The sequence below is a fragment of the Strix aluco genome, chromosome Z, assembly GCF_031877795.1.
Source record: "Strix aluco isolate bStrAlu1 chromosome Z, bStrAlu1.hap1, whole genome shotgun sequence".
Taxonomy (NCBI): domain Eukaryota; kingdom Metazoa; phylum Chordata; class Aves; order Strigiformes; family Strigidae; genus Strix; species Strix aluco.
Genome location: NC_133971.1, coordinates 14,468,159 through 14,490,987, shown reverse-complemented (window position 1 = coordinate 14,490,987; position 22,829 = coordinate 14,468,159). Strand labels below are relative to the sequence as shown.

Sequence of the window (22,829 nt, the reverse complement as noted above, 5' to 3'; positions counted from 1 at the left end):
AATGGTTTTAAACTAGAAGAGGGTAGATTCAGACTAGATATAAGGAAGACTTTTTTTACAATGAGGGCGGTGAAACACTGGAACAGGCTGCCCAGAGAGGTGGTGTCACAGGTGAGTTTCTGAGAGGCATCTCAGCTCAGAGGGAGATACTGGGTCACAGCCTGCTGCAATCCTGGACAGCTCAAATGGGTCTCACTTAGGGTCTGTCCTGGTTTAGCTAGGATAGGGTTAAGTTTCCCCAGCAGTGGGGGGGAAGCTCTAGCCGGGTTATTCAATACCATGCTCACGTCACCTCCGGGCGCCCAAGTGCGGGAGAATCGGTGAACACGTGTGTTATGCCATCTCTCTGCTCTCACTGCTGTATCGGTACATATCTTGCTCTGTTCATTGTTATTACTGTTATTGTTATTGTTGTTTGTTGTGTTGCTGTCGCACTGTTGTATTAAACCTCTCCTTATCTCAGCCCCGGGGCTTTGTATTTCACTCCCTTTGTGGGGGAGGGGCAGCGGCCGTGTGGTCTCAGACCCCGGCAGGGACTAAACCACCACAACTTTTGGCACCCAACGTGGGGCATGAGAGGGCTGAGATAAGGACAAAAGGAGAAGGTGTGTTAGGTGCAATTTTTGTTTTTATTTGTATTGTTTGGTAAGAACCGTTTGCAATGCTGGCCAATTTGCTTGCGTGGTGGGGCTGGATTAATCCTTATATCCACTGTGTGCTCCTAGTGCTGGTGTTTGTTCTCGGTGGAAAATGTGCCAAGGGTCTTGTTTTGCTGTACTGGCTACTGACTGCTTATAATGTGCTTGCATCACTGCTTGTGGGGATGAACTGGTACCTGTTTGCTGCCTGGGCTTTTGTTTGGGGTCTCACCCCCTCTATGGGTGACCCAGGGGAAGAGATCCTCTCAGTTTTTGAGAGTTTCAGCTATCCCTGGAGCACCCAGGCCAGTGTGCTTGCGGCACTGCGCTTTCTAAATGCCTGCCAGATCTTGTTTTGGGCCATGCGGTACTTCTCCAACCATAGCACCACCCGGAAACTTGCCCTGAGGGCAGATAGTTATAAATGGCAAGGTGTGTGGGAAAAGATGGGCAAGTGCCTGAGTCAGTGGTCACCCCCAGTGCTTTGGGATTTCACTCCTGAACAAATGCAGAGTCCTGATAAACTGGTGGAGTGTTTGGAAAAGGTGTGTTGCCAATCTGACAAACCCCAGGAGACACAACTCGTTGCGATGTGCTGGGGGCTTGCCCATGCTTACCGTGTCATCTTTAACACTGATCACTGCCCTCAAGGGGGAGAAAGGGCTGCAGGATCTGAAAGTGGACCTGCTGGTACAGCAGCTGGGCCAGGGGGACAAGCAGTGCCAGTACCAGTCGCCTCCACCAGCACAGCAGCTGGGCCAGGGGGACAAGCAGTGCCAGTACCAGTCGCCTCCACCAGCACAGCAGCTGAGCCAGAGGAACAAGCAGTACCAATATCAGTCGCCCCAATACGGAAAACCAAATATACCAAAAAATCCCCTCGCAGTGTACAGGGTGATGATGAACCAGGCCCATCACGAGAGCAGGAGGAAAAGCCGGAGGTAACCATCCGATCGCACCCTGAGTGAGTTGCAAGATATGCAGAAGGATTTTAGCCGCCTTGCAGGCGAGCAAATTTGCACCTGGCTGCTCCGATACTGGGACAGTGGAGCTGCTGGTTTTGAATTGGAGGGGAGAGAGGCCAAGCAGCTGGGACCTTTAGCCAAGCAGGCTGGTATTGACAAGGCAACAGGGAAACAGGCTCAAACCCTCAGCCTTTGGAGGCGACTCCTGCTCAGTGTGAGGGAGAGGTACCCCTACAAGGATGATGTTCTATGTTGGTTGGGCAAGTGGACCGACATGGAGAAAGGCATCCAAAACCTCAGGGAAATGGCTGTGTTTGACATGGTCTATGGTGATCTGAATGATGAGCGGTCACCAATGGATCCAGATCGGGCCCCTTGCACACAGCTGATGTGGCAGAAGTTCCTGCAAAGTGGACCAGAGGCACATTCCAAAGCATTATCAGTAGCGTCCTGGTGGCGAGACACCCAGACTCAAACAGTGGACGAAGTGATTATCCAGCTCCGGCAATATGAGGGAAGTCTCCCTTCCTCCCAACATGCTTTGGTTTCAGCTGTTGAGGAACTGTCTCAGAGGCTCCAGAAAGTGGAAGAGGACACGTCCTACATTCCACCTGCACGGGCCGATGTCTCAGCCATTAGAAGCAGGCGTCTCCCCACCCAAGAGAAGGGCAGTGGAAGACACACACCACGGGGCACCCTGTGGTTCTTCCTCTGCGACCATGGGGAAAACATGAGGAGGTGGCATGGACAGCCCACTTCCGCCCTAGCTGCACGAGTACAGCAGCTGAAAGGGAAGACCACCATGAAAGGGGAGTCTTCCAAGAGAGACGCAGCTCCAGTGTCCAGTCGGAAATCCCCCAGACAGAATGGAATGGCCAACACTATGCTTGACCCTCTTGAGGGGACCAGGAAGTCATTCTTGCAGGAGTCACTCTTAGATCAAGTGAGTGATGGTGAGCAGGATTAGAGGGGCCCTGCCTCCAGCCAGGTGGAGGAAGGGGATAATCGGATTTACTGGAAGGTGTGGATCCAATGGCCTGGCACATCAGAACCACAAGAATATAAGGCCTTGGTAGACACTGGCGCACAGTGCACTCTGATGCCATCAAGCCACAGTGGGGTTGAACCCATCTGCATCTCCGGAGTGACAGGGGGATCCCAACAGCTGACCCTGTTAGAAGCTGAAGTAAGCTTAACTGGGAAGGACTGGCATAAGCACCCCATTGTGACTGGCCCAGATGCCCCGTGCATCCTAGGTATAGACTACCTCAGGAGAGGGTACTTTAAAGACCCAAAAGGGTACCGGTGGGCCTTTGGTGTAGCTGCCCTGGAGGAGGTTGAGCAATTGTCCACGTTACCCGGCCTCTCAGAGGACCCCTCGGTGGTGGGGTTGCTTAAGGTTGAAGAGCAGCGAGTGCCAACTGCCACCAAGACGGTGCACCGGTGGCAGTACCGCACTAACTGAGATTCCCTGGTCCCCATCCATCAGCTGATCCGTCGACTAGAAAGCCAGGAGGTGATCAGCAAGACTCACTCACCTTTCAACAGCCCTATATGGCCAGTGAGAAAACCGAATGGTGAATGGAGACTGACTGTGGACTACCATGGCCTGAATGAAGTTACGCCAGCGATGAGTGCTGCAGTGCCGGACATGCTAGAGCTCCAGTATGAGCTGGAGTCAAAGGCAGCCAAGTGGTACGCCACAATTGACATCGCTAACGCGTTCTTCTCCATTCCGACAGCACCAGAGTGCAGGCCACAGTTTGCGTTCACTTGAAGGGGTATCCAGTACACCTGGAAACGATTGCCCCAGGGGTGGAAACACAGCTCCACCATTTGCCATAGACTGGTCCATACTGCACTGGAGAAAGGTGGGACTCCAGAACACCTGCAGTTCATTGACGATATCATTGTATGGGGGGACACAGCTGAGGAAGTCTTTGGAAAAGGAAAGAAGATAATTGAAATCCTCCTGAAGGCCGGTTTTGCCATCAAGCGACAGAAGGTTAAGGGGCCTGGAAGGGAGATTCAATTCCTAGGAATAAAATGGCAAGATGGGCGTCGCCACATCCCAATGGAGGTGATAAACAAGATTAACACCCACGGCCCCACCAACCACTAAAAAGGAGACTCAGTCCTTCCTGGGCGCTGTGGGGTTCTGGAGGATGCACATCCCAAACTACAGCCTGATTGTGAGCCCTCTCTACCACGTAACCCGCAAGAAGAATGATTTTAAATAGGGCCCAGAGCAACAACAAGCCTTTGAACAAATTAAGCAGATTACCCAGGCAGTGGCCCTCGGGCCAGTCCGGACAGGGCAGGAGATTAAGAATGTGCTCTACACCCCAGCCGGGGAGAGTGGCCCTTCCTGGAGCCTTTGGCAGAGAGCACACGGGGAATCCCGAGGCTGACCTCTAGGCTTTTGGAGCCGGGGATACAAAGGCTCTGAAGCTAACTATACCCTGACTGACAAGGAGATACTGGCAGCGTACGAAGGAATTCGAGCTGCCTCAGAAGTGGTCGGCACTGAGACACAGCTCCTCCTGGCACTCCGACTGCTGGCGCTGGGATGGATGTTCAAAGGAAAGGTTTCCTCCACACATCATGCAACAGATGCCACGTGGAGTAAATGGGTTGTGTTGATAACACAACGGGCTCGAATAGGGAACCTCGACTGCCCAGGATTGGTGGAAGTGATCATAAACTGGCCAGAGAGCAAAGACTCTGGGATGTCACCAGAACAGGAGGTGAAACGTGCTGAGGAGGCCCCACCATATAACGAGCTGCCAGAGGAGGAGAAGCGATATGCCCTGTTCACTGATGGGTCTTGTCACATTGTGGGAAAACATTGACGATGGAAGGCTGCAGTGTGGCATCCCACACGAGAAACCACTGAAGCTGTTGAGGGACAAGGTGAATTGAGCCAGTTCGCAGAGGTGAAAGCCACCCACTTGGCTTTAGAGATTGCTGAGCGAGAGAAGTGGCCTAGGCTCTATCTCTACAGTGACTCGTGGGTGGTGGCAAGTGCCTCGTGGATGTGGTTGCAGCAATGGAAACAGAACAAGTGGCAACGCAAGGGCAGACCCATCTGGGCTGCTGAAGTATGGCAGGATATTGCAGCCCGGGTGGAGAACCTCGTTGTGAAGGTGCGCCATGTGGACGCCCATATACCCAAGAGTCGGGCCACTGATGAACATCAACACAACCAGCAGGCAGACCAGGCTGCTAAGATCGAAGTGGCTCAGGTGGACTTGGACTGGCAGCGTAAAGGTGAACTGTTCATAGCCCGGTGGGCCCATGAGACCTCGGGCCACCAAGGCAGAGATGCAACATACAGGTGGGCTCGAGATCGAGGGGTGGACCTCACCATTGACACCATTGCAGAGATCATCCACGGATGTGAGATGTGTGCTGCGATCAAACAAGCCAAACGGGTGAAGCCCCAGCGGAATGAACATCGATGGATGAAATATAAATATGCAGAGGCCTGGCAGATCGACTACATCACACTGCCACAGACCCGCCGAGGCAAGCGCCACGTGCTCACAATGGTGGAAGCAACCACTGGGTGGCTCGAAATTTATCCGGTGTCCCACGCCACCGCCCGGAACACCATCCTGGGCCTTGAAGACCGAGTCCTGTGGCGACACGGCACCCCAGAGAGGATTGAGTCAGACAATGGGACTCACTTCCAAAATAACCTCATAGATGCCTGGGCAGAAGAACACGGCATTGAGTGGGTCTACCACATCCCCTACCACGCACCAGCCTCTGGGAAGATCGAGCGCTACAATGGACTGTTAAAAACTACATTGAGAGCAATGAGGGGTGGAACCTTCAAACACTGGGACACACATCTGACAAAGGCCACTTGGTTAGTGAACACAAGAGGATCTGCCAATCGAGCTGGCCCGGCTCAGTCAAAACTTCTGCGCATGAGGGACCTGCTGGGAAAAATGGTCTGGGTTAGTCCTGTGCCGGGCAAAGGCAAACCCATCCACGGGATTGTTTTTGCTCAAGGACCTGGGTGCACCTGGTGGGTGATGCAGAAGGATGGAGAGGTCCAATGCGTACCACTTGATTGTGGGTGAAAACACACCGTGAATTATACTGTGCTTTTATTAATTTTTCTTTGTTATTGCTAATTGCTAAATGGCAGCCGGACGTGACGCAGATAGTATAGAATAAAGGGGTGGATTATGTCCTGGTTTAGCTAGCAGTGGGGGGAAGCTCTAGCCGGATTATTCAATACCATGCTGACGTCACCTCCGGGCGCTGAAGCGCGGGAGAATCGGTGAACATGTGTGTTATGCCATCTCTCTCTGCTCTCACTGCTGTATCGGTAAATATCTTGCTCTGTTCATTGTTATTACTGTTATTGTTGTTGTTATTGTTGTTATTTGTTTTGTTGCTGTTGCACTGTTGTATTAAACCTCTCCTTATCTCAGCCCCAGGGCTTTGTATTTCACTCCCTTTGTGGGGGAGGGGCAGCGGCCGCGTGGTCTCAGACCCCGGCAGGGACTAAACCACCACAGGGTTGCTCTTTATAGAATCGCAAGATGATTAACTTTGGTCAGTAGATTTTCTGGCCATAGAATTTTGGCCATAATTCTTGTCAGGTAATTCTGGTACCTTCCAGGGCAGGCTAAGATCCAGGCCACAGGAGTCATAGATACAGTTCCTAGGCAACAGGAGTTCCTGGTATGGTTAGGGAGCACCTAATTGTCCCAACTCACTACACTTGTATAAAGGACAAGAAAGTGCCAGATCGTTCTAGCTCACTGCACTTGTAACCAAGACAATAGCACAGTGTTAGCTGGTCCTGACATTGCAATATGGCCCAGGGGGTCTGCACCACCACAGGTGGTAGATGCCCCATTCCTGGAAATAGTCATGGTCAGGTTGGACAGAGCTCTAAGTAACCTTATCTACTTGAAGATGTCCCTGATCATTGCAAGGGGGGTTAGACTAGATCACCATTCTGTGATTCTATGAATCTTTCTGGATACATGGAAAAGACTGCCAGCCAGACTGTCAACCATTTACTGCACACACTTAGGAGACCTGATCAAAAAGGCTTCTAGCAATCTTAAGTGGTCTGATATGTGCAAATGGGCAGGGAGCCTTTAACTACAACTTAAAATGTATAGCTGTGTTCTAAGTTATCGAAGTAAGCAATGTCATTCATTCAGCTGTAAATATCAGTATTTAGATGTAAAAGTAAAATCTTATGCTATAATATTCTTGAAAGGTAAGACTCCTATCAAGAAAAATACAGCATATTTAATTCAGTGCACTCAGCTCCACAATCTCTCTACTCCAGTAATAATAGGCACTTGCTTCTACACATAGCAAGAAAGGATACGGTGTTCTGCTATTTTAGCCATGAGGTCATCATTATCAAAAAGCAGTAAACAGATGACAGCTACGATGAAAAATGCAGCACCTCTTGTCTGTAAAAACAAAAAAACAAAACAACAAAAAAACCCAAATATTTTTATACTGTGCTGTAACAGATTGATGTAAAAAAACCCAGGAAATCAGTCCCCTCCCTCCCCCCTTCCTGATCAGTCAAACACATTTTAGTTCAGTAAGAAAAACATGAAGAAAAAACCATTTTCTTTTAAAAAGTGACCTTGACTATATAATTCTATATTTATTCCAGTTTTCAGATTTACCAGATAACTCAGGGCAAATCACCTCTGTAACAAGCTAGAAGCCTGTTTCTTATGAACTTCAAGTGTGGTTGCTTCTTCCTTCGTGGTGTGTTTCTGCCAGAATGCACAGCTACATAAGCCTGATGATTTATTCTTTTGTAGCATCAAGGAGCTATAAACAGTATCTAGTGGACAACCTGAATTTTGTCTTAGGGGAGGTAAAGGCTAGAGCACTGTGCAAGGGCTCTGAGAAAGCAGAGCTCCGCAGTGCTTTTGTGGAGAAGGGACAAAGGTAGCTATGAATTCCCAGCTCCCAGAGCTTTCACCACCCTAACTTAAGATGCTGCAATTTTGCTATTCATCATCTTGGCAAGATGCTGAGCTCCACAGCTAGAAAATACTATTACAATTAATCTTCTGAAGCCAAATACAGCTATCATGTTCTTGTTTTGGGAAGTCAGCTGACTTCTCTTTGCCACAGTTCTCTTCATAAAGCTGAAACATTCAGAGGACAGGGTCATCACTCCCTTGTTTCTGCTGCCTTAGACATGCAGCTTAACTGCCAAGCATGGCCTGCTAAGACACAGATTGATAAAGAACCTCTTTGAAGCTCTACATTTACCCTTTGGGTGGGTGGTTGGAGAAAAATATTTGTCTTCTAGATGAAGAGCTTCATGTTGGAGTGCCCTAAGTATCTCAATTTGAGAGTGGCGGGTATAGAACATCAAAACAGACAACTGTACTATTCACTCTAAGGTCAGCCTAAAAGTGATTAGGGAACTCCAGCAACAGTTACGAGACAGAGATTTCAAAACTCCCAGCCTGAAGGTCACCAAAGCCAGACTTTCTCTTACACAGCAAGTACTCTAGCCTCAGGTATGTAACATCATAAAGTACATTCCTCCAGCTGTCACTGGTTTTGAGTTAAAGGGGCCAAGACTGCTAGGTGCTGGGATGAGCTTATTCCATTTAGGGCTGATGAGGCATAGTTAAAGAACATCTTGCGAAATTGTGTGGAATGGGACTCAGGCAAAGGATGTCTCAAGTACAGGTCTTTGATTAAGTGAAAGACTGGGCCCAGTCAGCACATATAGGCTCATGCAGACATTGAAGTACTTAAAGAACATTTTGGCAGAAAAAACAAAGTATGTGAAAAGCTACAGACATTGAAGAGGCTGGGCCTGGAGACTGAATTGCTGGACTTCCGTGCCTGAAGACCAGGACCACTACATGCACATACGTCCTTTTGTCAGTTTGAACCCAAAATCCCGTTACAAAGAATGCTTAAGTGCAAAAATCATTCTCCAGGTTCTTTTCCACCTACCAACAAAAAATTCTCAGGTATCTGCCATGGATCTCTAACAGCTTCACTTGCTGCTTCTCTCTTAATGTCGTATTATTTCAAGTAGTATATCTTATAATTTCACTACTAATTAAATTAAAAAATAACCATTTTCTATGAACACAGGTCTGAAACAGTTCTGGATAAAGAAGTAATTGAATTTATAGCATTCAGTAATTTTTACATTTGGTAAAATAAATTTTTAAATACCTTTGCTGGTCCTCCACCTGAGCTTGTGAACAAGACACTAAGGAGTGACAGCACAACCACATCACTGTGCTCAAACAGCAACAGTGTCCTATAAAAAAGTGAAATAAACACTTATGTCCACTTACAAGTTTACCTCACAAGCTTGATACATACTCTTTCAGCTAAAATTCAGTGACGAAGCAGTCAAAGATTTATCCTGTAATTTCAAGAGCAAATTTAAACAATTCGAAAGGATAAATGCAAATCTATTTGCCTTCACCAGCAATAGAGCTAGCTGTGAACAGCTAGGCATATCACAAACCAAAAAACTTCATAACCCAAGAAACAGATTAAAATTATTCATTTATAGATTACTTTATATTGTAGGAACACAAGAAGATATGAACTTACTCAAGACTGGAGTTATTATGGAATGGAATTATTATTCCATTACAATACCTCCTCTAAATCAAAGTTTCTGGCTCCCAGAAAAAAAGAGGTCCTGTTCTGTTCTATTACATCCTGTTTATTGAGATGTCAGTGAGGTATCTCCTTCAGATAGCAAAGGCTGACTAACAAGCTATACTGACAGCTTTCCAGAGCAGAACATGAAAGTAATAATTGCTGTCAAGTTTACCAAATGCTTCTGCCATTCTCCACATAGCAATACAACCTGCTAGGGCCCATGTTATTGGTTCTGTTTGGGAAGAATGCCATCAACCAGGAAGGCACTACACTATTGAGAAATCCTATTATTCTCAGGTATGCCTTCAGCTGTGTAGAGGATAAAACTTCCAACTTCATAAAATGTATCATTTATGGCTTTACCTTCCTCTCTCTAATGAAAGATGCTTTCTAATTGTGCTGGTTTTGGCTGGGACAGAGCTAATTTTCTTCATAGTAGCTGGTAGGGGGCTATGTTTTGGATTTTTAATGGAAACAGCGTTGAAAATAAAGGTATGTTTTCGTTATTGCTGAGCAGTGCTTACTCAGAGTCAAAGTCTTTTCTGCTTCTCACCCCATCCCACCAGTGAGTAGGCTGGGGGTGCACCAGAAGTTGAGAGGGGACACAGTCATCACAGCTGACCCCAACTGACCAAGGGATATTCCATACCATACAGCATCATGCTCAGCAGATAAAGCTGGGGGAAGAAGGAGGAAGGAGGTGATGTTCAGAATGATGGTGTTTTGTCTTCCCAAGCAACCGTTAGGTGTGATGGAGCCCTGCTTTCCTGGAGATGCCTGAACACCTGCTGGCCGATGGGAAGTGGTGAATGAATTCCTTGTTTTGCTTTGCTTGTGTGCGTGGTTTTTGCTTTACCTATTAAACTGTCTTTATCTTAACCCATGAGTTTTCTCACTTTTACCCTTCCGATTCTCTCTCCTATCCCACCAGAGGGGAGTGAGCAAGCAGCTGGGTGGGGCTTAGTTGCTGGCTCGGGTTAAACCACAACACTAATACATTAACCTTAATTTTTGGAAGTCTAACATTACTCTCTTATAGTTACTCAATCAGTACTGCTAACAAACAGCACAAGTGATTTTACTCTGAGTATATGCACATGATGCTCCCCAATTCCAACAAAGCACAGGCATATGACCAGATAAAGCAGTGCCCTGTGACAAATGCAGAAACTGATTCTATAGTCAGCTGGCACAGGAATACCAGCTGCTATCATTAGCTGTCAAGCCATGGACTTCAAACAGTTAAATAAACAACTGGGGTTACACTAAGGACACTAGGGAAAGGATGAAAGTCTCAGTCAGTACAACAGTCAGTGATCCTGTATCACTCACATCAATAGTTTAAGCACTACCAAGAATTTCACTGGCATCTTGTCAAAGAATGAATGAAGAAAATTACAAGTTCTACAGAAAATTATAGGTAGCTTTTCCCAAGCACAATGGAGTTCACAGGAAAAAGCACAAAGATCCATTTAAAATTTAAAAAAGAAAGCCAGAGGCTGGCGTCATGGGCTAATGGACACAAAAGACAAAGGAGCAAGACAGGGAAAGATCACAAAAATTAGCTTAAAAAGAGAAAACATTCTTTACAGTAAATATGTATTTACCTCAGTGGTCCACAAAGAGTAAGGCCAAAAAACCACAAGAGTGAAATGATACATCCCACAACAGCATGCTTAAAAATTTTGATCCACTACAAAAGAAAGGTATTTCATTATAATTTTCTCCACAGTTTCAAAATAAACACCCCATTATTAGCATTCTCACAGTAGCTGTAGAGATAGAGGGGAAAACATATGCTCTGCAAGTTCTGCAAAATTCATCGTGTGATTATCTTAACTACTCTGTCAGGCAACTAAGGTTTGTTTGGACATATTACGAACCAGAACTACTTATTTCTTTTCTACCACTGTACTAAATTCTGTAGTATATAGTCTGAGATCTCTTTAACAAAAAGTCTGAGAAAACCACTGAAAAAAATTCAAGTCCATTTACCTGTCAAAGATGCTGTTTATTCTGTAATCTATTGTGTATTTCTGATAAACATATATAGAACTAGATAAAACAGCCGAGATAAAGAGACTAAGACCTTAAGTCTACAAATACACATGCATGTGTTAAATTCTTTCTTCAGGAAGCAGGTTATAATTCATCTATTCAATACATTATTATCTGTAAATGCAAGTTTTTGAAGAGAAGTCATTCATTTTGGAAATACATTAAAAAGGGCAAACTGCCTATGACAAACACCACATGCTCAAAATCGAGAATTTTACATTTTTTAGCAATAGTGAAACCATAAATGGACAGATTTTTCCAAACACAAGTCAATGATGTAATTTTCCCTGTTCATACTTTAAAATTCTGCTATATGTATATAATCATGAAAGCAGTTGACATTAGGAACACTTCTGAGGCTATCCTTCAGATTCTCTCTACTTAGTACATACACCGATGACATTGTGCATGGATCAAGTTTTTGTGTACACAATTACATAAAACCAAGTGAATATGGAGCAGGTGAAGAAAATCTATTTCTCAAAAAACAGCGGGTTCCAATCTGGCCCTACTTGGCTATCTTGGGATACTGGGAACTCAACACAGGTCTGATGTGCACAGACAAGCCCCTCATCACAACGTACCACACAAAAGCACTCTTTTGGCATGGGGGACATCACTGGAGCACTTCAACATTTGTTCAGCCTTTGTTCTGCTTTCATTTTTGGCAAGAGCCACACTGTCAAGTACGTGTACAAAGATGTGAATCACTATTATATGCATCAACTCACCTGACGCTTGGTTACCACTTTTCCAGAAGAAAATGGCTTTTGAAACAAAAGCATAAAAAATGCAGATCTGTTAAAAGAAGGAAGTTTTCTCTATTAGTGTATTAGAAGTCAGCTTTTTATTCAAACCAGCTCTAACTAACTAGGTCTTTCACATCAGGCTCAGTTCACAAAACAGCTTCTTCTACATTTTTCACTAAAAGGCCACACTGACCACACTCACTGGTTTTATTTTGCCTGTTGCATTACATGTGTTAGATACCAGTACAAAGCTGATGACAAGTGAACTTCAGTTCTGGCCAATTTTAAATGTAAGTTCTCCAGAGAGCAGCTAATGAGACGTTTACCTGTGATCTACAAAAATACAAATAACTGATCTCAGAAGTTTTGAGAAGAAATAATACTATGTTTTTTATTAACAAGATACATACACCCAAAGGCTTATTCACATACAGAATGCCAAATACGGTCTTGTTAGAAATGGTAAGAAACAACATGAATCTTCCTCAACTGGAATTGAGAGTAAGTGATGGGGAAAATACCAATATGCTGCTTGGCAACAGGCCAAGTGATAAGCTCAGAAATGTAAACAAATTTGAAACAAAAGGGAAAAATAAGGTTTCAAATGTTCCAACTCTGCCAAGTTTGTAACAGAAACGCTCCTCCATGTCATATCAGGTAAACGTGAAGCAGGATTGCATCTGCAAAAGTTGTTTCTGCCTATTTGCTATCAGTTTCTACACTTCAGTTCTCCATCAAGGAAAAATTACCATTGAAGCTCGCAAGCACTACAGGAACACACATTGTAAGGAAGAGAGCTTGTCTTCTATACCTTTCTTAAGAAAATCTGGACACGCCTGATTTTCCTATGATCAGTAGTGTCATACTATGATCAGTTTTAAGGTAGCAAAACCACAAGTTTCACCGGGGTAGAGTAGTCCTACAGAGAGATGTGGATAGAGCTGGGTAATCACCAACCGTACAAAATTTAACAAGAGCAAGTGCCAGTTTCTTCACTTGGGGATGGGGTGCTCCTGGTCATATGTACAAATTGGGGGATGAGAGACTGGAGAGCAGCCCTGCAGAAAGAGATCTGCAGATCTGCGTCGATGACAAGTTGAATATGAGTCAGCAGTGTGCCCTGGCAGCCAAAAGGGCCAGCTGTGTCCTGGGGTGCATCAAGCACAGCATAGCTGGCTGGTCAAGGGAGGTGATTGTCCCCCTCTACACTGCACTGGTACAGCCCCACCTCGAGTACTGTGTGCACTTTGGGGCGCCTCAATATAAGAAGGACATCAAACTGTTAGAGAGTCCAGAGGAGGACAACAAAGATGGTGAAAGGTCTTGAGGGTAAGACTTAGGAGAAACAGCTGAGGTCACTTGGCTGGTTCAGCTGGGAGAAGAGGAGGCCAAGGGTTGACCTTACTGCAGCCTACAACTTCCTCAAGGGGAGCAGCAGAGGGGGAGGTGCTGATCTCCTCTCTCTGGTGACCAGCGACAGGACACGAGGAGATGGGATGAAGCTGTGTCAGGGGAAGTTCAGGCTGGGCATTAGGAAAAGGTTCTTAACAGAGAGGGTGGTCCGTCACCAGAACAGGCTCCCCAGGGAAGTGGTCACAGCCCCAAGCCTGTCAGAGTTCAAGGAGCATCTGGATGATGCTCTTAGTCATATGGTTTAGTTTAGGTAGTCCTGTGAGGAGCAGCGAGTTGGACTCAATGACCCTTATGGGTCCCTTTCAACTTGAAATATTTTACGACTCTGAAATTATTGTGAGCAAAGATATGAAGGAAAACCACTACTACAGAGTATTTCCTGGATCCACTGCTATGCCTTCTCCTCTTCAACTAATCAATAATAATATAATGCAGGGTATAATTTTGACATTAACAAAGAACACCATGGACAAAGTGTGCCATAAAAGCAGTGGATAGGGCTTCACCCCCTTCACACTCACCCCAGTTGCACTATAAAGATAAACTGCACAAGGTGGACCGCTTTCAGAAGATCATAGGATTCAAAGAGCCCCACCGCTTTCAAGAACTTGGTGAAGCACAGCAGCACAATGTACCGAGTCAGCCTGCAAAAGGAGAGAGGGCAGTTTGCAACTGCAACCACATACACGCTGCCACAGCTCTCTGGGCACAGGCCCCACCGCACGCCAGAGACAGGCCACATCAGGTGTGGGTCCCGCATCCACTACACCCCAGGTCCAGGCCACCCTGGACCCTGGACACAGATCCCGCCACAACCCGGAGACAGGTCCTGCTGCCCTGTGGGCCTCGCTGCACTCCAGTCTGGGACTCGTCTAAACCAGGAGGCAAGACACCCGGGGCCGGGACCACATCAAATGCTGGAGCCAGACAACCCAGGGGCTGAGTCCCACCGCTTGAGTCTGGGCCACCACGGGCCCAAAAGCCACATCTCGCCGTTCCCTGCAGCAAGGCCAGCTGGGCCTGGGATCCCCCGAACCCCAGCCACCCCAAGCCCCTGATACAGGTCCTGCTGCACCCCGGGCCTCGCCTCCCCCTGGGACACTCTGACCCCCAGATTCAGGTCCCACCACACCCCATGCAATCCCAGAGCCAGGGATCCGCTGCCCCCTGGACCCCGCTGTACCCCTGGCCACCCCAAACCCCACAGCCAGGTCCTGTAACAACCCGGGCCACCCTGATCCCCAAATCCAGCTCCCACTGCACCCCGGGCCACCCCGAGCCCCAGAAGGAGGTCCTGCTACACCCTGGACCATCCCGTGTCACCCTGGAGCCAGGGACCCACCGAACCTCAGACCACCCTAAGCCCCACATCCAGGTCCTGCCACACCCTGGGCCACCTCGGGCCATCCCGGAGCCAGGGACCCAATGCCCCCCAGGTCATCCCGAGACCCTGATCCATGTCCTGCTGTACCCTGGGCCACTCTGAGCCCCGGAACCAGCTCCCGCCGCACCCCGGCCCATCCCGTGTCACCCGAGCCAGGTCCCGAGGTACCCTGGGCCACCCCGAGCCCCAGAACCTGAGACTCGCCGCACCCTGGGCCACCCCGAGCCCTAGATCCAGCTCCCACCGCACCCCAGCCACCCCGGGTCACCCCGGAGCCAGGGACCCGCTGCACCCTGGGCCACCCCGAGCCCCGGAACCAGGTCCTGCTACACCCCGGACCATCCCGTGTCACTCCGGAGTCAGGGACCCGCCAAACTCCGAGCCATGTTCTGCTGCACCCCGGGACAACCCGAGTCCTGGAGGCAGATCCCGCCGTACCTGAGGATCAGGTCCCGCTGCACTCCAGGCCACCGTGACCCCCAGATCCACCTCCCGCTGCACCCCGAGCCACCCTAAACCCCAGAGCCAGGTCCCGAAGCACCCCGGGCCATCCCGGAGCCCCAGAACCTGGGACTCGCCGCAACCCGGGACCCAGGTTATCTCAGGACCACGCCCCACCGCACCCCGGGCCCCCGAGCCCAGGTCCTGCTGTCCTGCAGGGGGCTCCGCCGCACCCCTGGTGCTGGACCCGTCGCCGGTCCCTCCCCGTCCCCGGCGGCCCTGCGCCTAACACGGAGCAGGCCGCCGACCCCATCGCCTCCGTAAGACTGAAGGGCGATACCCGCTTCCGCCGCAGAGGGAGGGACGACGACGGGAAGCTCCCCTCGGCGGTGCTCGCCCGAGGCCTCCCTCACCCAGCGGAGCGGCCGCTCCCCCCTCCCACCGCCGTTACCGTGCGCTGGGTACATCCACGGGCCCCAGCACGCCGCCGCCGGCCAAAGCCTGCCCGCTGTACTTCTCCTCCATGCCGGAGCGGGGGAGCTGGCGCAGCCCCGCGCGGGAAGAGCTGCCAGGGAAGGGGTGCGGGCGCTCAAGCGCGGCGCGGTCCACCTTCCCCACGGCCGACGCCCCTCCTCCTCCGCGGCCGGCCGGCCGCCATTACCTGGGGGAGGGGGGGAGCCTGAAGCGAGGGTGGCCACCGGCGCCCGCGCAGGCGCCAGGCGCAACGCGCAGGCGCCGCAGCGGCGGAGCAGGGGGGCGGGGCAGGCGACGTCCGCGGGCGCCGGAAGCGCTGGAGCGCGGGAAGGGGCGGGCGCTCCCCTGGCCCCGGCGCGGGCCGCGGGCGGAGCGGCCACGGCTCTCTCCGCCGCCGGGGTCGCCGTTCGCAGGCCGCTGTCCCAGCGCCGTCTGGTCCGCCCTCGGCCGCGGGTGCCGCCTGTCCCCTCTGGGTTCTGCCTTGTGCCCGCCTCGGGTGTCCGATGCGAGGGGAAACGCTGTGATTAGCACTGCGTGGTTGCAGAGCGAACCGTTTTTCCCCCATTTCGTGAGCTGCCGTTGTTTGTGCGTGGCGCTGTGTACCGGACAGTGTTGCCCCTGGGAGGGAAGCCGAGGATTGCCTGGGCACGGGCGAACAGACCACAAGTGAAACTGAGCTTTAAAAATTGTAAGATACGTTGCATGTGTACTGCAGAGGGATTTGCTATGCATTTTTTGTGACTTGCTTTCCCAACCTATGGGAAGCAATCTCCTGTGCTTTAAAGGAAGCATCTTCGTCCTTAAACTCGTACATGATGCATGTGGCCTTCCTTGTAGTTTTGTATGTGGTGCCATAGAGTGGGGCTCTGCCAGGGCTCAGCAGGTGTAGGAGTTCCTGGTGCCTTGAAAATGGGGCTGTATCATACTGTCTGATATCAGAAGTATACTTGAGCTATTTTCCCTAACAAAATGATACATGGCAGTAACTCATTTTCACAGGACGCTGTGCTCGCAGGAATAGGATGAAATAGGTAGCACAAGCTGGCTGCACTGTATTATGTCACCCCTCTCCAACTGATCAAGTTGGTGAACTTGTAAAACCTTGCAGCTTGTTTTCATTAGGAGAGGTGAATCGTGGAATTGCTTTTTATTTTATGAAAGCCTGTCTATTTTTTATTATTTTGTATTATTATGTGCAAAACCTTATTGTCCTGACCACTATCAGGATCAAGTGAGAGGAGAGGATTTCCCTGCTCATAGCTCCAAGCCTGTAAGCACTTCCACAAAAAATACAGTCAGTCTTTTTCTCAGGACCATTGTTGCATGTCATTCCCTGAGTATCTTTTTTTTTTTTGTCCCTTGCACTTCAGCAGTCTGGTGTGGTCCTAGTTTGCTGGATGAATTTCTAATTTTACAGATTGTTGGGATCAGATTTTTTGTTAAAGACCTATCAACTGAAATGGAATCCAGCCCCAGCAGCTTGGTGATTCGGTGAATGAGCCAGAAACCTTGGCACATGTGCCTTGTGAGTTGCCTGAGTGCTTTCATTGCTTTGAATAACCAGTTCTTGGTGATCCTGCCAGTGGCAGTGTTTACAGTCACTTGGTGTCTCCCTTGATACCCCCACTTTTTGGGCAAGGCATCAACATTACCATGCTTCTACCCAAGTCTGATCTTGCTTGCAAAACCATTATATGGCTGTTTCTTCATGCATGCACTAGGTTGCTCAGGATTTTCTGGGAAAGGTTGTGAAGCTGGGGAGACCTCCACAGTGGTGAGTTTTGGTGTTTATCAGTGAAGTGCCCGTTGCCCTACTGGTTTCAGTCCCCCTCCAGTATACGGGTACGGTGTCTGCACAGGGATTGCTTCACTCACAGGTAAAGTGTCCCGGATGACTCACAAAGTGTGTAACAGTTTATGGAGATGCTACAGAATAGCACAGGGGACTAAAATGTCCAGTTGAAACTAGTGGGAAAATTGAGGCAAAAGGTTGAAAATGTCCATATTGTGACCTAGCAGATTTCTTCCAGCCATATATCAAACTCCCTGGTTTTGGGACATTCCAACACATGGTTTTGGTCTGTAGTTAAGCACTGAGGCAGGACAAAGAAATCAGAAATGAACTGATGTGAATGGTGGTGGAGTGGGGGGAGGAATGGCTCAGGAAGAGGGAAACAGATCAAGTATCTCAGAGCTGAGAGACTAGGGAGGTGAGAAGGGGGACTGTAGGTACTGGCCTTGCCTATTTCAAGTCCACTTCTTCTAGTATCTTGTATTGAATGAATCTCAGCAATGGTCAGAAATCAAAGATTTTTTTTTTTGTTATTTGCAAATTGTTCCCAGTGCAGGTGGGGACCTCTGTGTGGCAAGCATAAGCCTATTAAGAGAAATGCCAGCTCTGCTATTTCAGCTGCCATGTGAAGACCCCTTAGAAGTTTAATCCACAGGTCCTGCCTCCTGTCCAAAAGCACTCAATTCACAGCCTGAAGTTCCCTGAAGCCCGTGGATCAACCAGAAGATGTTGATAATGTTTGTAGGCAGGTAAAAAAAAAATTTAGTTACATGTCGTGTGCGCTGTGTCCGGGAGATGGAGGTGTTGGCAAACAGCACAAGGGAGAAGACTTCAATCCAGAGGCAGGGGTGGGTGGCATGGGAGCCGAGCAGGGAGATCAAGAGCTGTGGGAGCGGCCAGAGGGGGAGAATCAACCCGCTGGATCAGAGCCATGCAGAGAGTGAAAGAGAAGAAGGCTACTGGGACCAACATTGGTAGAAACACAAAAAAATAGAGGTGTGAGTTAAATGACACCGTTGCGAAGACCGGGGTTGCAGGCATAGATCCTCAACACTATTTAAGGGTGGGAATATGTGGCATGCTGGGACAGCTGCCGCCTGTCAGTGGCTCACCTGTGACTCCTGGGTGGCGACAGCGCACACACAAACCTTGTGTTGTCCTAGACGCTGGCCTCCGAGTCATTCAATTGGCCCCCACCTGGCACCTCCTCAACGCGTGTTTCAGGCACACGTGCCTGGTGGCGTCCTCTTGTCTGCTGGATGTCCTGGGTTGGAGTGGTGGCAGGGCACCCCCGCCCAGGCTGTGCACCCTGGCAGGACCCCTGGCTCAAAGGAGCCCTCTGGGAGGACATGTATCCTGCCACATTGGCAGTCCTGCCTCACCTGTACATGCAGAAGCATACCTCAGGCATGAGCTCACATGTGTGTGCGTCTGCCTGTGGTCTTGACATACTGGACATCACCCCGTCAGTCTTGTGCAGTGGTATTTGGTTTGGCCAAGAGGTGTCTTGGTGTCAGCATGTGAACTCTATTATGTGTGAAAACATATTGTGTCTCCACTAGCTGTGAAAACACACATTACTAGACCCTGCCTCGGTCAGTGTGAGGGCTGTTAAAAGTCGATGTTCATATATTCAGGAGGAGCAGCAGTGCACACATAGGTGGCTACTGTCTTGCTGTAACGACAGGGGGCAGGTAACTAAAACACAAAATTGCAGAACAGAAAACACCTGGTGAAACCGGTTAGGATTTTTCAAGGGAATGGTGAAAATAAATGACTACTAACTAGAGCAAAGTTGGAGTTTGCAGGGACAGCTGAAGGAGAGAGAAACTAAAGTCTCAGAAAGAATAGATCCAAACCAAGAGACTTTATGATTTAAAAGAGAAGCCATATGCAGGAGGATATGGGGTTCTTGAATAGGGCTTGAAAGGTTTCTTATTTAAACCTTGCAAAGCCTGCAGGAATGGTGAGAAAATCAAGACATAAAATCATGTATAAACATTTATTGTTTCTTTTAGTTCTAAATGTGTATTAAGATAGGGGTTTTTTTTGGTGTTTTGGCATTTTGGGGTTGTTGGGTTTTTTTTTGAGGAGCCTTGTGAAGTCTGTGTTTGTATTTGCTTAAATACTGCATGCTCCTGAAGACTTGAGTTGTGAAATCAGAGTATCTAAAATGTTAGATCTCTGGGGATAAAGTGTAATTGGAGTGTTAGCAGTGGTCTTAAGGAGTCTGTGTTACTTCTAAATGAAAATGTGATGTAGTAAGAAGGAGAACACATGCCTAAGAAATGTCCCTGTGAAACAATAAACCTGTTTGTGGCTGCAACCTACTGAGACCAAGGGAAAATCAGAAGAGAAAGGCTGAGAGAAATTTGGGAGGGTAAATGTTTTCATTTTTTCCACTAAACGAGACCTTGGTGCAGTAGAAGCAAGAAAGGACCTGTGCAACTTTCTAAGTGACATACTTCTTTTTGCTGTTTCAAGATTACACATAACTGTAGTAGATTAAAAAAAAAATCCCCTCCCCCTGAAAACAAAAGTACTTAAATTTGTGCTGCAGAGTCATTTCAAGTTTGGGCTTTTTGGTCTGTCGAGAAAGATCAAGCATGGGTGGAAGGAAACGATGTGTGTGAATGCCACTGAACTCAGGAGTGGTTATCTGGAACCAGCTCTGGACTTGGGTCTGCGGAGAAGCACACTCAGGACAGTGGCAAATGTCCTGGTGGGGGAGCTCTGGCAGAGCTGTGCTGTCGATGGGCATTTATTCCAAGTTGTGCTTTCATTAAAAGTTTTGTTTAGAAAATATCTTAATAGCTTTGTACTTATTGAGTAACGGTGACACAGATATCTGTTCCAGGAAAAGCTCACTGGGATTAACTAAATAATTGGAATGGCAGAAAATGTATTTTCTTTCTGATTTGGCACGAGAGGACAGTGACTTTGCTAAGACTTGACTTCTGCACTTCTTCTTTCTGATTCTAATGCAAGTGGTGCTCTTTAATTTTTCAGCTAGTAAAGAACAACCGAGCAGAGAGTGGCATTACTGGGAAGTGCGCAGACATCAGTGGTCCATAGATTTTGGTTCAGTCATGATACTAAACTGACCCATGACAATTTGCGAAAAATTTCAGCATTGGTGTCTGAGGAATCAAGGAAAGGAGAGCAGCTGCCTCTGAAATAACATCATGACTTGGATTGCTGTGAATCTCTGTCTCTTCCTGCACTGCTGTTATCTCTGTATATCACTGTGTAAACTAGTAAAATTACAGTGATAGAAGAGAACAAAAAAAAAAGTCTCTGTTGAGACTATTGAGAAAATAAATGACATAGCAAGAAAGCCTTATTGTGACTTAAAAATGACATTTTCCTGTTATAAAGCTCCAATATTAACTATATAGCAGGCATGAGAAGAAAGGGTTGATAGAAAATCAGAAAAGCGCCTGAAAATCAGGGCCACTTTAGAGGCTTTTGTGATTTTCTGTAATGTGATATAAACCATCTATTGTGGTTTTGCTGGGAAATTTGCAGCTGAGGTCAATGTAGCAGAAAATAAAAGCTGAGAAAACATACACAGGCTTGGTGTGCTAGAATGAGAGTTGTGTTACTTATTGAACTGCTCACAGAGGATGGTGCCTGTTCAAATTTACATAAAACAAATGCTGAAGCATCTGTTAGACTGTATTCTAACATGTGTGTTGCTTCCTGTCAGTTTAATTTTGCATTATCAGAAAGCTTTTGTTTAGATATAAGCAGCTTTTGTTATGTGGACTCATCAACATAGGTCTCTGGCAACGGTTTTCACCCCACTCCCAGCTGTGGGCTGTCAGCACCAAGCAGTGGTCCTCTCTGTGGCTCCGACGCTGTCTTCCTGGCGTGGTTCTGGCTTTGCTGTGCTCAGCACAGATGGGGCTGGTGGTGGAGATCTGCCTGGGTCTGGCACCCCCAGTGTGGAGGGCAGTCAGCCTCCTCTGCCTAGCTCCGTGCTCAGGTGCGTGGTCCCACTGAGACCTAGTCTGAAGTCTGACCTGGCTTTTCCCCAAGAAAAGCAAGAAACCCCAGAGATCGGTCCTCCCTTCCATGTCCCCCCTTCAGGGTTTGGCCCTTTGATGGCATCCATACATACAGAGAGCTGAGCATGTCCCAAGGTCATGTGTGTGGTTTGCTAAAAAGTTTAGTGAAGGGAACACGTATAGCAAGGGCCAGCGAAGTGGTGTGGTTTCACAGGGAGATGAGTTGGGGACGGAACCTCGGTCCTAAGCCAGTGATTTAACCTCAAGGTCAGTTTTTCATTCATGATGACATATTTAATCATAAAGCTGAAATGAATACTTGAAATGATTTCAGAGAATTTTTTGCAACTTTCCAGTCAGAATTAATTAAGTGCTATGAGTAGAGCACCTGAACCATTATAAATGATTCACTGCTTTACTTCCTAAGGATGTAAATTAATACATGTGCTGTTTTGCTGACAGAGTGAATTCTGCTTTAGGAAACTCATGAAGCATGGTTAGTGTGAATAGAGACAAATGCATGATGCTAACATCCTGTCCGAAAACAGCAACTTCAGTTAGCTCTTATTTTGTATTGTCTTCTCTCCCTTGTGGCAGTCCTGAGAAACAAGGAACACAAGCTGCTGAGAAGCTGAACCACACAAATCTCTTTCAACAGCATTTTGCCTCAGATTTTCCCTTCCCCAGCATGACTGAAGGTAGCAATTACAGAGTTGCAGTCAGGTGTACATTAGCAATAAAAACATTGTCCTCTTCAACATCCTGGATGATACAGAGATAAAACCATTAATGGTCAGTCTACACCAGTCCACCTATGTTTTTAGCACTAGTAGAAAATTGAAGAGAGCTGGTAATGCAGGCAGGGGAGATGATGGAGACATCATGAATTCAAAGTAGTAGATGGTCTAAGCCTTGTGACCTGCTTTACCACCCTCCTGCCTCCCCGCAGATACTGCCCAGGGACTTAAAAAACAAGCCCCTGGGCATGTGTTTAAAAAAAGTATAATAAAATGTGCTTTAAGAACCCTGTATTTGGGCTATGTTCTGGTTCACTGTGCCTTACTCTGTCTGGCTTTGTGCTGGTGTAAACTGTGTATGGCCCATGAGTAAGCACTTGGACCTCAGGCTCCTGGCTCTGGAGGACTGCAGATGTATGGGCTTGTATGCTGAGTCTGTGTGGTGGGGTTTGTGGTAGCAGGGAGGGGACTACAGCAGTGGCCCTCTGTGAGAAGCTTCTTGAAAGCTCCCCTGG

General features: G+C 47.9%; 1 protein-coding gene and 1 long non-coding RNA gene across 6 annotated transcripts in view; one reads left to right on the top strand and one right to left on the bottom strand.

The window, feature by feature from the left end:
- Positions 1–16,015, bottom strand: part of SLC30A5 (solute carrier family 30 member 5) — a 31,159-nt gene extending 15,144 nt beyond the window's left edge. The window contains exons 1-6 of one of the 2 annotated variants that reach the window (XM_074811598.1): positions 15,753–16,015; positions 13,998–14,120; positions 12,046–12,112; positions 10,864–10,949; positions 8,813–8,900; positions 6,969–7,056 (exon numbers count right to left, since the gene is read on the bottom strand). In XM_074811598.1, the coding sequence (XP_074667699.1) occupies positions 6,969–7,056; positions 8,813–8,900; positions 10,864–10,949; positions 12,046–12,112; positions 13,998–14,120; positions 15,753–15,826 (526 nt within the window). In that variant the 5' untranslated portion in view covers positions 15,827–16,015. Of the gene's footprint in view, positions 1–6,968; positions 7,057–8,812; positions 8,901–9,780; positions 9,935–10,863; positions 10,950–12,045; positions 12,113–13,997; positions 14,121–15,752 lie in introns of those variants that run through there. The other variant, XM_074811599.1, reaches the window with a different exon arrangement.
- Positions 16,016–16,116: 101 nt separating this feature from the next.
- Positions 16,117–22,616, top strand: LOC141918546 (uncharacterized). 4 transcript variants are annotated; one of them, XR_012621713.1, is made up of 4 exons: positions 16,117–16,463; positions 17,497–17,652; positions 18,124–18,316; positions 22,175–22,616. It is a non-coding gene; the product is annotated as an uncharacterized LOC141918546 (long non-coding RNA). The 4 variants fall into 4 exon arrangements; XR_012621712.1 differs by having other exon boundaries at positions 18,119–18,316; XR_012621710.1 differs by lacking the exon at positions 17,497–17,652.
- The last annotated feature ends 213 nt before the right edge of the window (positions 22,617–22,829 follow it).